The sequence below is a fragment of the Indicator indicator genome, assembly GCF_027791375.1.
Source record: "Indicator indicator isolate 239-I01 chromosome W unlocalized genomic scaffold, UM_Iind_1.1 iindW_random_scaffold_91, whole genome shotgun sequence".
In the NCBI taxonomy this organism is placed as follows: Eukaryota; Metazoa; Chordata; class Aves; order Piciformes; family Indicatoridae; genus Indicator; species Indicator indicator.
The window spans coordinates 47,541-64,352 of record NW_026539071.1 but is presented as its reverse complement, the minus strand read 5'-3'; the positions used below and the strand labels follow the sequence as shown (position 1 = coordinate 64,352).

The following is a 16,812-nucleotide window of genomic DNA, read 5'->3' as shown; positions in this document are numbered from 1 at the left end:
GAGACCCTAAAAATCCCACCACTATTCATACACTATATTAAACATATAATAAAATGGAATATCAAAACATAGCACTAAAATGTAAGGATTTTTTTCACTTCTTAGTTCTGAGGCTTTAACAGAAGTTTGAGCCAAGAATACTAAATGCTGTAATGTTTTGAGTGCTTGAGCCATTTCTGATTTTTTTTTAATCTCTGGAGCAATTCCTGAAGAAGTCTGATCAAAATACAATCAATGACAAAATTAGTAAAAGGTAAGATTTAAAACAGAACCAGGAAATGCAATCCTCTTGTTAAAGCTTCATTTATAACAGACACATTAAAATCTAAGTGCAGAAGTTGCTTCCTTAAAGGCTGATTTTACAAGATGTGTGAGTATTCTCTCTTGATTAGGTAAAGTTGGTATGCTCAGAATCCTACAGGATCATAAGGTGTTAGGGAAGCTTCAATTTTAAAGCTTTTTCTTTCTGTTTTAGAGGCACTTGAAACTATGCCTTTGCAAAGAGGCAAGAGATCTCACAGACAATAAAACATCTATATTGTTGCCAAAAATATCCAATGTGCAAATAGTTATAAAAATACTCACCAGCGCTTTGTTTCCTGATCCTTTTTCTTATAGTTGTCCAGTTTCTTCATTCCTTTAACATTTTGTTGCTTCAGTGTTTCCTCAGTTTCCCAAGTATTATGAATGTGTGACCATCCTTTCCATTTAATAAGATATTGTACTTCTCCTAGCTCCTTTGACTTTTCAAACCCAGTATTTGGGTCACCATCTGCCTCAACTGCATAGATAGTGGTTGCAGCACCAGTGGCTGTGAAAGAAACCACACCATAATGCCTAATTAAGTGTATACTGCCATAAATTAATCACTAAAGCCCCAAAAAATTCAGAAAGCAATTTATGAGTAATTCGACTAATTATATCTACAAATCTTACATCACTCCTCTTATTTGAAGAATTATGATGTAGCTATATTAACACACACACAAGTATGCCAACAAGACTCAAAAAAGCAACCAAAAAATCTGCATATAACCTATAATATCCCATCTCATGAGAATTTTCTTAGCATTCCTAGTGTTTTTTTTGTTGTCATCTTTGATACATCCTTCTCATATCTATGAATATAGCAGATATTTGACATCGTGCTTAATCAGCCCTGACACTTGAATAGCCTACTATTCAACTATTACTATGGATGCTATAAATCCAATTCACAGAATCAAAGAATGGTTGAGGTTGGATGGGACCTCTGGAGGTCATCTGGTCCAATTCCCAGTCACCTAGAGCAAATTGCCCAGGAAAAAATCCAGATGGCTCTTGAATATCTCCAGGGAGGGAAACCCCACTATTTTCTGGACAACCTGTTCCAGTCCTCAGTCACCCTCAAAAAAGTCTTTCCTAATGTTCATATGGAATTTCCTATGTTTCAATTTGCTCCTGTAGCCTCCTGTCCTGTCACTGGACACCAATGGAAAGAGCCTGGCTCTGTTCTCTTTGCACCTTTCCTTCACGTATTTATATACATTAATGAGATCCCTCTGGACATTCTCTGCTCCGTCACAGCTCTCTCAGCTTTTCCTCATAGGAGAGATGCTCCAATCTGTCTTCTTCATGGCTCTTTGTTGGATTCTCTCCAGTAGTGTCATCAGTCTCTTGTACTGGGGAGCCCAATACTGGACATGGCACTACAGGTGTGGCCTCACCAGTGCTGAGCAGAAGGGAAACATCACCCCCCCTCAATCGGCTAGTCATGGCAGTCATGTGAAGTCCCTGGAGACTAGAAGAAGGGCAAACATCACACACATTTTTTAAAAGGAGGAGCATGGGAACTACTGACCTGTCAGCTTCACCTCTGTGCCCAGGAAGATCATGGAACAGATCCTCCTAGAAGCTTTGATAAGGCACATGGAGGACAGGGATATGATTCAAGACAGCCAGCATGGCTTCACCAAGGGTAAATCCTGCCTGATGATGATGGAGTGACTACATCAGTGGACAAGGGAAGAGCTACAGATGTCACTGATCTGGAATTCTGTAATGCCTTTGACATGTTCCCCCACAAGATCCTCCTCTCTAAATTGGAGAGAGAGGGATTTGAAGGATGGACTATTTGGTGGATGAGGAATTGGCTGGATGGTTGCATCTAGGTCAACAGCTCAATGTCCAGATGGAGACTGGTGATAAGTGGTGTCCCTCAGGAATCCATACTGGGACCAGTCCTGTTTATTATCTTTATCAATGACATACACAGTAGGATCAAGAGAATCAAGCTGAATGGTGCAGCTGACATGTCTGAGGGACAGGATGCCATTCAGAGGGATCTGAACAAGCTTGAAAAGTGAGTCCATGTGAACCTCATGAGGTTCAAAAAGGCCAAGTGCAAGGTCCTGCACCTGAGACAGAGAAATTCTGATATCAATACAGGTTAGGATATGAAGGGATTGAAAGAAGACTTCTGGAGAAGGATTTGGGGGTACTGGTGGATGAAAAACTGAACATGAGTCAGCAATGTGCACTCACAGACCAGAAGGCCAACCATATCCTGGGCTGCATCAAAAGAAGTGTGGCCAGCAGGTCAAGGGAGGTGATTCTGCCCCTCTCTTCTTGTGAGATCCCACCTGGAGTACTGTGTCCAGCTCTGGAGTGCTCAGTATAAGAAAGATATGGATTGCTGGGACTTGCTTGCCTCACTGTATAGTGTCTATCACTCATTAGTGGCTGCTTTTTGCTTTTGCTGTTTTTCCTGTACTGTTGATCATATTACTCTGCTGTGCCTGGGAACATTCTGACAACAGCATATTATGGTTTTGACTCAGCTGTCAGCTGGCTTCCAAAAGCCAGTCTCATGAACTCTCCCACACCAGCCTTCTGCTGGGACAGGAAGGAGGATCAGGAGCAAAAGAATAAACAAAAGCCCTGAGGGTTGAGATAAAAAGAGTTTGATGGAATAATACATAAAGTACCAGATTTTTTTAGGAGAGAGCAAAGCAAGGCAATGTGAAGTGAAAAAAGCGAGAGGTGGAGCAAAACCCAGAAGGGGAAGAGAACCCTGGAAACAGGAAGCATCTCATATCACAGGCCAAACTCCAAGACCCATCATCCTCTGCCCTGTCCAGCCCTTTCCTTATACAGAAGGAATGATGTCAGCATGGTATCAAACATCCATTAGCTGGTTCATCTCCCAGACAAACCCTGGACATTATCCACCCCTTATTCTATACCATGTATGTCATGTCCAGCAGTAATTAACATCATACAACGTATATCATATAACATTCAACATATCTCATACAATACACGACATTCACTGTCTATGCTCACCCAAAATGACATCACCTTGCAGTACAAACCAGATTTCTCCATCCCCCTGTTTCACCCACCAGGTGTACCCAGGCACTTGGGCAAAAATGATCCTGTGGATGGGTTTGCCTTTGTCTGAAGCAGGACTAACTCAGACCACCTTCCCTAATATATGCTTCATGTGCACCACAGGGAATCAATCTCCTTCTACAGCACATGGGAGTTTGGATTGGGCAGGGCCAGCTCAATTGGCAGATCCTCTGGTGTTAACTAACTGGGTGGCTTGTGCTAAATGTACATCCCAATTTTTAAAGGCCCCTCCTCACATTGCTTTCAGGGTTTTTAGCAGCCATTGTAACATTTGATCTTCCTAGCAGCTGGTGCATGATAAGGGATGTGATACACCCACTGATGCCATGGTCCTTGGCCCAGGTGTCTATAAGGCTGTTCTGAAAATGAGTCCCATTATCTGAATCAATTCTTTCTAGGGTGCAATGTAGCCATAGGACTTGTTTTTCAAGGACTAGGATGTTGTTCTGAGCAGTAGCATTTGGCACTGAATATGTTTCCAGCCATCCAGTGGTTGCTGCCACCACTGTAAGCACATAGCACTTGCCTTGGTGGGTTTTGGGCAGTGTGATGGAATCAATTTGCCAGGCTTCCCCATATTTATATTTCAGCCATTGCCCCCCATATCACAGAGGCTTTACCCACTTGGCCTGCTTGATTGCAGCACACGTTTCACTTTCATGGATAACCTGTGCAATAGTCTCCACGGTTAAGTCCACCCCTCAATCTCGAGCCCATATGTATGTTGCACCCATTCCTTGATGGTCTGAGGGGTCATGGACCCACCAAGCTATAAATAATTCTCCCTTATGCTGCCACTTCAGTCTTAAAATCCTGAACCACCTGCTGTTTGTTTTGATGTTCTTCAGACTCTTGGGCACATGGGCACCCACATGACGTACTTTCACCGCCAGGTTCTCTACCCAAGTGGCAATGTCTTACCACAGTTCAGCCACCCATATGGGTTTACCTCTGTGCTGCCAGTTTCTTTGCTTCCATTGCTGTAGCCAACCCCACAGAGCATTTGCCACCATCCATAAGTCTGTATAGAGATAAAGCACTGGCCAACATTCTCACTCAGCAATATCTAAAGCCAGTTGAATGGCTTTCACCTCTGCAAACTGACTCGATTCACTTTCTCCCTCAGCAGCTTCTACAACTCATTGTGTAGGACTCCACACAGAAGCCATCCACCTTTGGTGTTTTCCCACAATGCGACAGGACCCATCAGTGACCAGGGCATATTGCTTCTTGCTACCTAGCAATTTGTTGTATGTATGGTGGGGCATCCTCAGCATGTGTTACCTCTGCCTACTCCAGTGACATCCCAAACTCTCTGTCTTCTCACCAGTTTGTGATGACTTTGACTTGTTTAGGAGATGGGTTGATGGTGTCCCCTGGAAGGTAGTCCTGAAGGACAAAGGATTCCAGGAAGGCTGGACATTTCTCAAGAGGGAATAAGCTGTCCCTGTGCATAGGAAAACGAGCCGGTGGAGTAAAAGATCAGCCTGGCTAAGCAGAGAGCTTTGGGTAGAACTCAGGAAGAAAAGGAAAGTTTACTGGCTATGGAAGAAGGGGCAGGCAACTCAGGAAGAGTACAAGGCTCTTGCAAGGATATGTAGGGAGAAAATTAGAAAGGCCAAAGTTCAACTAGAACTCAATCTGGCCAGTGCCATTAAAGATAAAAAAAAGAACTTTTATAAGTATAACAGTAAAAGAAGAGATAGGAAGAACCTCCATCCACTACTGGATGTAGAAGGGAACCTGGTGACCAAAGACAAGGAAAAGGCTGAGCTGCTGAACGGCTGCTTTGACTCACTATTTGTCAATGACACCAGTTGCTCCCTGAGGGTTCAGCCCCTGGAATTGGAAGACAGGGATGGGGAGCAGAAAGCAGCTCTCACAATCCAAGAGGAAATGATCAATGACCTATTGTGCCACTTAGATGTGCACAACTCTATGGGACTGGATGGGATCCACCCAAGGGTACTTAAGGAGCTGGCAGATGTGCTCACAAAGCCACTCACCATTATTTGTCAATAGTCCTGGCTAACTGGGCAGGTCCCAGTTGACTGAAGGCTAGCAAATGTGACACCCATCTACAAGAAGGGCCAGAAGGATGATCCAGGGAATTACAGAGTGTCAGTCTGACCTTGGTGCCAGGAAAGATTATGGAGCAGGTCATCCTGAGTGCTATCACTTGGCACATACAAGACAACCAGGTGATCAGGCCCAGTCAGCATAGGTTTATGAAAGGCAGGTCTTGTCTGACTAATCTCATCTCCTACAATAAGGTAACCCGCCTAGTGGATGAGGGAAGGGCCCTGGACATTGTCTACCTGGACTTTAGTAAAGTCTTTGACACTATCTCCCACAGCATTCTCCTTCAGAAACTCATGGCACAAGGCTTGGATAAGTGCACTTTGCACTGGGTAAAAAAAATAGATGATGGCCAGGCCCAAAGAGTGATGGTGAATGGAGTGAAATCTGACTGGTGCCCAGTCACTAGTGGTGTCCCCCAGGGTTCAATACTAGGGCCTGTCCTCTTTAATATCTTTATCAATGATCTGGGTGAGGGGATTGAGTGCACCCGCAGTAAGTTTGCAGATGATACCAAGCTGGGTGGCTATGTTGACCTGCCAGAGGGTAGGGAAGCTTTGCAGCAGGATTTGGACAGGTTAGACCCATAGGCCAAGGTTAATTGTATGAAGTTCAACAAGGCCAAGTGCCAATTCCTGCACCTGGGTAATAACAACCTCATGGTAAGCTACAGATGTGTGGTTGGAAAGCTGCAACTTGGAGAGGGACTGGGGGTATTGTTTGATAGTCGACTGAACATGAGTCAGCGGTGCCCAGGTGGCCAAGAAGGCAAATGGCATCCTGGCTTGTATTGGAAACACAGTTGCCATCAGGGACAGGGAGGTGATCATCCCCCTGTGCTCAGCACTGGTGAGGCCACACCTCGAATGTTGTGTTCAGTTCTGGGCCCCTCACTACAGGAAGAACATTGAGGTGCTGGAGTGTGTCCAGAGAAAGGCAACAAGGATGGTGAAGGGCCTGGAGCACATGGCCTATGAGGAGTGTCTGAGGGAGCTGGAGTTGCTCAGTCTGGAGAAGAGGAGTCTGAGGGGAGACCTTATAGCACTCTACAACTACCTGAAAGGAGGTTGGAGTGAAGAGGGGGCAGCCTCTTCTCTTTGATAACAAGTGACAGGAGTAGATGAAATGGTTTCAAGATGCACCAGGGGAGGTTTAGGCCAGATATTAGGAAATACTTCTTCACTGAAAGATTTATCAAATACTGGAATGGTCTGGCCAGGATGGTGGTGGAGTCACTGTCCCTGGGGGTGTTCAAGCAGCATGTGGACCTTGTACTTGGGGACATGGTTTAATGTTGACCTTTCAGTGATGGGTCAAGAGTTCAACTGGATGATCTTGGGAGTTCTCTTTCAACCAGATATATTCTGTGATTCGGAATATTCCCACCGGTGCACTGTTGTGGTAGCAATTGGCACCTGCTGTTCTTTAATGTTCAGCAGCCCCACAAGTGAAGGGTCCCCTGAGAGACTGAGCAAAATGGACAACTGTTCCATTTCCTCTGTCCCTACAGCAACTATACCAAATGTCCACCAGTATCCTTTTGGATCCTTGAAGTATCCTCTTCTAATGTAATCTCTACCAAGGATGTACGGGGCCCCTGCACCAGTCACAATGAGGTGTTTGTGCCATTCATTCCTGATCAGGCTCAGCTCACCTTCCAACACACTCAGGTGTTGGGATCCCCCTGTCACACCTGAAATATAGATGGGTTTATTGATGGCATCAGAGTACACCGTGTGCTTGTATCTACTAGAGCATTATACTCCTGTGGGTCTGATGTGCCAGGCCATCAGATCTACACCATCTAGTAAACTATATTGTCATTCTCCTGCACCTGGCTGGAGGCAGGGGCCCTCTAATTCTGACTGTAATAACTTGCATCCTGTGAAGATGCTTTGGAAGTCCTTTCAGGAGAATCAGAAGCAGTATCAATTTCTGCGGTCTTTTGGGGCAATTTTCCACTGGAAACTGGGGCAGCGTTCTTCTTGGAAGAATTTCCTTGTAATTCAAACTTGCACAGCTAAGACTGAAGTGGGTTTTCCATCCCACTTCCTCATGTCTTCCCCATGGTCACATAGGTAAGACTACAGGGTACCCCATGGTGTATACCTCCCAGATTCTCTCTCTTGGACATCAAAAGAAGCATAGCCAGCAGATCGAGAGAGGCGATTCTGTCACTTTACTCTGCTCTGGTAAGGCCTCACCTGGAGTACTGTGTCCAGCTCTGAAGGCCTCAATACAGGAAGGACATGGACCTGATGGAGTGGGTCCAGAGGAGGGCCACAAAAACAATTGGGGGTTGCAACACCTCTGCTACAAGGACAGGCTGAGGGAGCTGGGGTTGTTCAGCCTGCAGAAGAAAAGGCTCTGCGGAGACCTAATAACAACCTTCCAGTACCTGAAGGGAGCCTACAAGAAGGTTGGAGAGAGACTGTTTACAAAGGCCTGCAGAGATAGGATGAGGGGCAATGGTTTCAAACTAGAGAAGAGTAGATTTAAAGTTCTTTGCCATGAGGGTGGTGGAATACTGGAACAGGTTGCCCAGGGAGGTGGTTGAGGCCCCATCCCTGGAGATATTCAAGGTGAGGCTCGACAGGGCTCTGGGCAACCTGATCTGGTTGAGGATACCCCTGCTTACTGCAGAGGGGTTTGGACTAGATGACCTTTAGAAGTCCTTTCCAACCCAAAGCATTCTATGATTCTATAAATACTGTACCATACGGGCAGGGAGTAGGACATGTTCTCTTTGAACTGCTGGAACTCCCAGGACAGTTCCTCAACAGCCAGAATGCAGGCCTGTACAGAGAACAAGAGATTCCCATCATATTGCTGGAGTAGGCTAGCCAATTCATCCTCCGTTTGTCCTTGGCTGTCTTTCCAGGACACTACTGCCAATGAGTTGGCATATGACAGTGGTACACTCCTTAGAAATTTCCTCCACATGGCTGGTGTGCATAAGATTTCATCTGGGTCTATAGGCAGCTGCTCATCATTCACATCATTATAGATCATCTCCAGCACAGTTAATTCCCTCAAGAACTGGATGCCTTTCTCCATGGTGCTCCACTTCCTGGGTGATCCATTACATCTTCCATGAAAGAGGTACCTATCCTTCACACCTGACAGAAGTTGCCTTCAGAGGTTGAGGGTTTGTGCCTGTTTTCCAATGACCTTGTCAATGCCCCTTCCCTAGACAGGGATCCCAACTGGTTGGCTTCCCTGCCCTCTAATTCCAAACCACTGTCCCCATTATGAGGAGAGACTGAGGAAGCTGGGTCTCTTTAGCTTGGAGAAGAGGAGACTAAGGGGTGACCTCATTAATGTAAAGGGTGAGTACCAAGAGGATGCAGTCAGGCTCTTCTCGGTGATGCCCAATGACAGGACAAGGGGCAATGGGTAGAAGTTGAGGCATAGGAAGTTCCATGGGAACGTGAAGAGGAATTTTTTTCACTGTGAGGGTGACAGAACACTGGAACAGGCTGCCCAGGGGGGGTTGTGGAGTCTCCCTCTCCGGAGATATTCAAAACCTGCCTGGATGCGTTCCTGTGTGAGCTGGTATAGGTGATCCTGCTCTGTCAGGGGGGTTGGACTAGACGAACATTCTGTGATTATCCCCAGCATCGGAGCAGCCAGGTGACAAATGGGCTTGCCTGGGTGGGGGACAAAGTCTTTTCATATGTCCTGCAGCTTGCCCAGGGATAGGGATCAGGTGATTACCTCTGGCTCTTCATCCTGTTCTTGTGATGACACTAGTTCATAGTCATCCCTTGTGAGCAAACTGATTTTTTCATGCATTTCTTTTTCCATACAGGGGTGACTGACACTGGCACAGGCTGGTTCTCTGGTGCAGCTGCCATGCCTGCTGCTAGGGTCTGAGTATCCATGGTGCCTGCCAGTCTGCTTGTGGGTCCAGAGACCTTCTCTTGCCCCTGAGGGCACTGAGCAATGATGAGAAGAGCTCAATAGGCATGGGCCAGGCCCAAACACATTGCAGTGATTTCTGTCTCTGCGTGGTATTCTTGGGAAAGGTCTGTGTTACTCTAGACAAGACCTGGGACACATTGAGGAGACACAGCAACAAGAGCAGGCTGGTCTGGGTGTCCCAAGGATATTAAAAATTCTCAGAAGCTGAAAAAGTGTTTTCTGCTGTCCCACCCATCAATTGGGTGAGATTACTGATAAACAATGCCACATACAAATACCAGCTTAACCTAGTGACCAGTGGGATAATCATATTATAATTCAACAGCACCCAGTACATCAACATGATAGTTCTGATCTGTTTCCCTGAGGTGAGAAATCACCACAGGGAACACAGAGTATGTAAGGATTTACATAGCAGAACCATGAAAGCAAGTACTTTAACGTGGTGAATATACTAAGGGGAAAAAAAAACATATACCAAAATTATTTTAACAAGCTTTAGTTGATTTTTGTTATCTCAACCCCTTCATGCCCCATATAGGGTACCAAAAAGGACTGTTATTGTTTTAACTCAGCTGGCAGATGAGTTCCAAACAGCCACTCATATATAACTCCCCCAAGACAGCCTCCCTGTGGGACAGGAAGGAGGATCAGAAACAAAAGAAAAAAATAAAAGCCCTGTGGGTTGAGATAAAGAGAATTTAATGGAATAATATAAAAAATTGATTTTTTAGGAGAGAACAAAGGGAGACAAAGCAAAGCGAGAAAAGCAAGAGGTGGAGTAAAACCTGGAAGTGGAAGAGAAGAGAGAGAACCCTAAAAACAGGAAGCATCTCACATCACAGTCCAAACTCCAAGCCCCATCATCCTTTGCCCTGGCCAGTCCTTTCATTATACAGCAGGCATGACACAGCATAGTACTGACTACCCATTAGCTGGTTGTCATGGTTTGAGTTGAATCTGCTGCTGCTATTCACACCATGCTGCATCATGCCAGCTTCAAAATGAAAGTGCTGGCTGGAGCAAACTATCATGGGGCTTGAAGCTCAGATTGTAACATGAGAGGCTTCCTGTTCTGGTTGCTGGTTTTGGTTTCTGGATTTGGGGTGTTGGCTTTTTCCACTGGGTTGGCTGTGGGATAGGGAGAGGTGGGGTAGGTTACTGGCTTCTGCTTCTGCGTTTTGCTTCACTTTTCTGCAAAGTAGGCTAAGGTAATTATGCATTATCTCATTTTTAATAAAACTCTTTATCTCAACCTGGAGGGTTTTTTTTTGTGTTACTTTCCCTCCCATCTGTGTAGAGAGAAGGAGGTTGAGAAAGCAGGCTGTGTTAAACCACTACACTGTTTCAGCTTGCTGTCTTAGTTGGTGTTCCCTCCCAGATGAACCCTGGACACTGCAACAGCAACATGCCTAGCCTGGTAGATGGCCAGGGCATCTCTGTTGTTTCTGTGATGCTGTACCGGACAGGCTGGAACTCCAATGTGAACTTGAGTTGAAGGGACTTTGGCCTGTGGACGAGTCCACATGGGAGCAGGACACTCCAAAGCATCTGTGGCCATGGATAAGTCCACACCAAAAGAGGTATACCTCTGAAGGGACTGTAGCTTAAGTCCATGCTGGAGAAGGAACACCTCAAAGCATCTGTTGCTGTGCATGAGGTCATGCTGGAGGACCTCAAAGCCTGTGGCCATGGATAAGCCCACAACAGAGCAGGTACACCCCTGGAGGGACCGCAGTCGTGTTGGAGCAGGTTCATTCCTGAAGGGAATGTGCCTGTGGGCAAGGCCACAATGGAGAAGGCCATGCTGGAACAGGTGCACCCCAAAGTGACCATGGATATGTCTACGCTGCAGCAGGTATACCCCTGAAGAGATCGTGGCTCATAGATAAGGCTCTGTTTGGAGCAGTGTTGTAGGTTAAGGGAAATCAAGAGTTAATTGGTATAACCACAAAGAAAAGTCCTCCAGAGGCTAGAGAGTCCCAAGGGGATGGGCAGTTCCTCCCAGGACAGTGTAATTTGTTATTCTATTCCATTTTCCTCTATTTAAGGGAGTGTACAGCAAAATCTCTCTCTCTTCTCTCTGGTCAGGAGAGAAGGGGAGAGATTTTTCTTTTGGCCTTGGCTGGCAGCAAAATTCCACCTACACCACAGGGCCTGGTGAAGCCTGCATTAGGCTTGGGCCTAATGGGGGGGAGGGGGAAGAGTTTGGCCTGCTGCGTGGGGTGGAGGTTGCTGGAAGGTTCTGGTTTTGGCCTGGTAGGCCTAGGTGAAGAACTGAGCCTAATTTGTGAATGTATTCCTTCTACCTGAATGCCTTTTGTACATATTTGTAAATAGGATTTCCATTTAAAATTCCAATCCAGGGTGGAACATCTTTATTTTACTCCTTGGGAAAGGGTAAAATATCTTTTCTATCTTTTCGTCCTGGGCAGCTCATAGCTTAAAACTAGGACAAGAAGGTACACCCCTAAGGAACTGCAGTCTGTAGATAAGTCCAAGCCAGAGCAGAAGCAAGTGGAGGAATTCATTGCAATGTTATGCCCTGTGGGGTGGAAGTTGTAACGGAAGTACCTTTAAATTGTAGTAACCCATGATTTGAGTTGTATGTTATAGGAATTACTACAGCAGGAACCTTACAGGCAGTGCAAGTGCCCCAGTGACTTGACCTCAGCTGGCTTTGGTACCCAGTAACTCCACACAACACACCACCTTTCCTGTCCTGAGTGACCTCTGTAACAGATTGAGGGCAAAATCATGGACTAAAAAAACTCAACAGACATTTGTGGACGCTTTACAAGGGTATATAATATTGAACAATGAGAAGAAGGGGGGTGGTGGTGGTTAATGAGAAAGTATTGGGCACACCATAAATAGCAAAGAATAAGGGGTGGAGAACATGCTGGTTTTAGCTAGGGCAGAGCTAAATTTCTTTGTAATAGCTATGCTTTAGACTTCTGCTGGAAACAATGTTAATAATACAGGTGTGGCAGCTTCAGGCTGTGCCTGGAAAATTTTCCACAACTCTTGAGCAGAAAGTAGTAGAATGTAAATAAATTACGACTGGATGTAAAAAGGAAAATAATGTTAAACTCTAAATAATCCCATTGGGCAGATATCTACCATAAAGCTAGTTTTGTATACTAACTCACTCTCTTTTTCAGCTTCTTTGCTCTGGCAGATATGAACTTGTGCTTCTGCTGGCTTTGCTGACCTCGAACGCATTCTTGGTGTGGTGAATAACTAACTGCAACTCTCTGCTCTTTCTCCTATCCCACATATGGGGGGGGAAGGAAGGAAGAAGGGAAGGGGAAAGCTAGTAGTAGGTCCCTGGTTTTGTTTAGGGGGTTTCTTGTGCTGTTTAGAAATTGTATATTATATATTTTGTACATATTCATTGCATTCCATATTTTAGATTGTAGTTTTGCTTGTAAATACAGCTTCTTTTGCTGGTCTGGCAATTTTCTAGTGGGAAGGGGTAGTTTCAACCCACCACAACAGGGATGTTTTAGTCACCACTGAGCAATGAGTTACAGAGTCGAGGCTGTTTCTGCTCCTCATATGACTGCATCAGCAAGTAGGCTGAGAGTACACAAGGTGGGAGGGAACACAGGTAATCCCAACTGAACAAAGGACTATTCTATACCATATATGTCATCATATAAAGCTGAAGGAATTAAAGGGAATAGAGGAAATGAGAAGGAATGTTCAAAATTACAGTATTTTTACATCATCCAGTAACTTTTATGTGTAATGAAGTCCTGCTTTCCTGGAGATGGCTGAACACCTGCTTGCTAATAGGAAGCAGTGAATGAATTCCATGTTTTGCTTTGCCTGTGTGCACAGCTTTTTCTTTACTTAACCTGTGAGTTGAGATAAGACAGCTTTTCTCACTTGTACTCTTCTGATTTTCTCCCTCATGCAACCAGTGGGGAGTGGAAGGAATAGCTGGCAACGAAGTACCAGACATAAGAATAAACCACAAAGGTAATATTTTTAAACTAAAAGAAGGTAGATTCAGACTAGATACATAGAAGAAAAATTTTTACAATGAAGGTGGTGAAACACCAGAACCGGTTGCTCAGAGAGAGGGTAGGTGTCACATCCCTGGAAATATCCAAGGTCAGGGTGGATGGGGCTTTGAACAACGTAAGTTGAACATATCCCTGCTCATTGCAGGGGGGTTGAAGTAGATGACCTTTAAAGGCCCCTTCCAACCCCAGTGCTTCTCTGACATCTGCTTTCCTGCACTCCTCAGGCACTTCTGATTGGTCGTAGCAACAGGGAAAGGTTATCACTATGAAACCACTCTTGATATGACAACTCCCTCAGCACTTGTGCGTGCATCCCATCAGAGCCCACAGACTTAATTTTGTCTGGTTTGCCTAATTATTCCCCAACTCATTCCTCTTCTGTCAAGGACAGATCTTCCTTGCTCCAGCCTTTCTCCCAGTCTCCAGGGCCAGGGATTCTTAAAGGTCAGTCTTGCTAGTAAAGACTGAGGTAAAGAAAGCATTCATACTCTTTCATACCCTATATTACCACAACCCTACCCCAATTCAGTGGCATGCTCATGTTTTCCCATCTTCCTTTTGTCACCTATATACCTATAGAGGCCCTTCTTGTTGCTTTGACATCAGATTCAATTCCAAATGGGCTTTGGCTTTCCTACCTGCATCTCTGCATGCTTGGAGAGCACCTCTGTATTCCTCTTATGGTACCAGTCCCTGCTTCCACCTTCCATATACCTCCTTCTTGGTTTTGAGTATTGCCAGGAGCCCCTTGTTTATCCGTACAGGCCTACTGGCATTTTGGCCTGACTTTCTGCTTGAACTATTTCTTCCTAAACTCATTTTAATACTTCATCTTTGGAATCGTATGTGGGGTAATAAGGAAATGGACCAAACCATACACAGGGGACAGATATACCAACAGAGCATGACAATAGCAAAATACAACACAAGCAGTGACACTATGTGGGTATGCAGAATATAAGTCTAGTCCAAATGACTTTTAACACAGCAGTGACACCGTGCATTGGGAGTAAGGACCTAAATTAAGAATACTCTGGAATTTCACAATATCACAGTATATCAGAGGTTGGAAGGGACCTCAAGAGATGATCAGGTCCAACCCCCCTGCCAGAGCAGGATCACCTAGGATAGTCCGCACAGGAACGCATCCAGGTGGGTTTTGAAAGCCTCTAGAGAAGGAGGCTCCACAACCCCCCTGAGCAGTCTGTTCCAGTGCTCTGTCACCCTCACTGTAAAGAAGTTTCTCCTCAGGTTGAGGTGAAATCTTCTATGTTCAAGTTTGAACCCATTGTTCCTTGTCTTATCACTGTGAACCACTGAAAAGAGCCTGGCCCACTCCACTTGATACCCACCCCTCATATTTATAGACATTGATCAGATCCCTTCTCAGTCTTCTCCAGACTAAATAGCCCCAGGGATCTCACTCTCTCTTCATAGGGGAGATGCTCAAGTCCCCTAATCATCCTTGTGGCTCTCCTTTGGATTCTCTCCAGCAGGTCTCTGTCTCTCTTGAACTAGGAAGCCCAAAACTGGATACAGTATTCCAGGTATGGTCTCACCAAGACAGAGTAGAGAGGTAGAAGAACTTCCCTCGACCTGCTGGACACACCTTTCTTGATACATCCCAGAATCCCATTGGCTCTCTTGGCTACAAGAGCACATTGCTGTTCTATAGAGAACTTGCTGTCCACCAGCACTCCAAAGTCTTTCTCTGTGGAGCTGCTTTCCAACAGGGCAGCCCCTAACCTGTACTGGTGCCTGTTGTTATTTCTCCCCAAATGTAGGACCCTGCACTTGTATTTAGGACATTATGGAAAAAGAAAAGTTGATAGGAAAGAGTGCAAGCTCTGAGACAGACCACAAGCTATAGAGATCAGGTATAACAAATGAAGAAAGGCAGTTCTAAAGTGAGAGTAGGTCCAAATTTGCTGTAATCAGGACCCTAACTTGCAGGCTAAAAAAACCCCACCACACAAGCAGGACACTGCAGCCCACCAGCTGCTGGAAATATGACACTCCTGCCATCATTCATAAAATTACTTTTGGAAGTGCACATGCAAACATTATTGGAATTTTAGATTCCATCATCCATTGCATTGGGACTATTTGTACAGAAATAACTGAAATCAGAATCACAATGATTCAAGCCTTCCAAACACCATCCTTCAGCATTCAGGCTAATGGTTAGCTGTCCTAGCCAGTCTACTTTTTCCTTCACTCCCCTGTATGTAGTTTAGAACTATTATTAGGTATCAATAAATTGTACAAATGATGTAACAGCATGGTATGCATTTATGCAATATGGAGCTATATTACAATTAATTTTTTACATTAGCTACTTCAGTTGTATGTTTTACTTTATAAGGCTTATAAAAGAAGCATCCTTATGAATACGAAAAGCAAAATAAGATTACTTTCTGGCATTTTTTAACTTATTCTTTACAAATATCACAGGTTTACCTGCAGCTGAGAACAATTGCTGTTTACATTGCACCACAACAAACTGAAGCATCTTAAAAACATTGATTAAAAAAATACCTCCTTTTCGGCCAATTCGACTATCCATAAACTTCTCTATAGTTTCAAATTCATCTTCTTCAGGTTGCGGGACATCTTCTCCACAAACTTCCAACAAATCATCAGAATCAGTCTTGGTTTCTTCAGCTTCTTTGTAACTAACATTGACTGTTGCTTGGCGACGAGACCCTCTCTTGTCATAGTCATCATCATCATTATCTGATGAATCAAGCTGCCTCTTTTTCTGTCCTGCAATCTTGCCGCTTTTTAGCTCAATTCTTGAAGACAATAAGATACAACACAACAGTGGGGTTTCAACACAGACAACTACAAGCCTTCTGTATTTGTTTCTGAACACATGTATTTCATGACTGCTCAGTTACATCATTTTCAAGTGGAGCAGAGATACTAAATACAAGCCAATGGCATGATAACATCTTTTAGAGCATAAAACAGTCTTAAAGTTCTGTAATAAATATTACTTCATTTGCCTGTATAGGAGTGCAATACTTGATTATGAATGAGAAACAGCACCCAAATATTCAAAATGCAGGAATTCTTACCTGCTTGGAAATTTCTGGCTTTTGGCCTTGATTTTTGGCTCATAGTCAGATTCACTATCTTCACAACTGCTTTTCTCTCCATCTTGCTCCAATTCAGAATCAATTCCTGATACTGACCCAGACATTTGCCAGTCTTCACTGTATATATCAAGAGACAAAACAGTAACTCACATTAGTTGTTAGTTTGTTGTTTGGGGTTTGTTTTCAAATTGGGCATTCACCACAAGTTTGCTGCTTTAATTTCAAAAATTTTCACAGAAATAAAAATGTCAAAATAATCATTTCAGTTGGCAGGATAAAAA

General features: G+C 44.5%; 1 protein-coding gene across 1 annotated transcript in view; it reads right to left on the bottom strand.

Moving 5' to 3' along the window:
• Positions 1–16,812, bottom strand: part of LOC128979911 (chromodomain-helicase-DNA-binding protein 1-like) — a 130,389-nt gene that overhangs the window by 70,873 nt on the left and 42,704 nt on the right. The window contains 3 exon segments of the mRNA XM_054398306.1: positions 586–811; positions 15,969–16,225; positions 16,511–16,648. Coding sequence (XP_054254281.1) covers positions 586–811; positions 15,969–16,225; positions 16,511–16,648 — 621 coding nt within the window.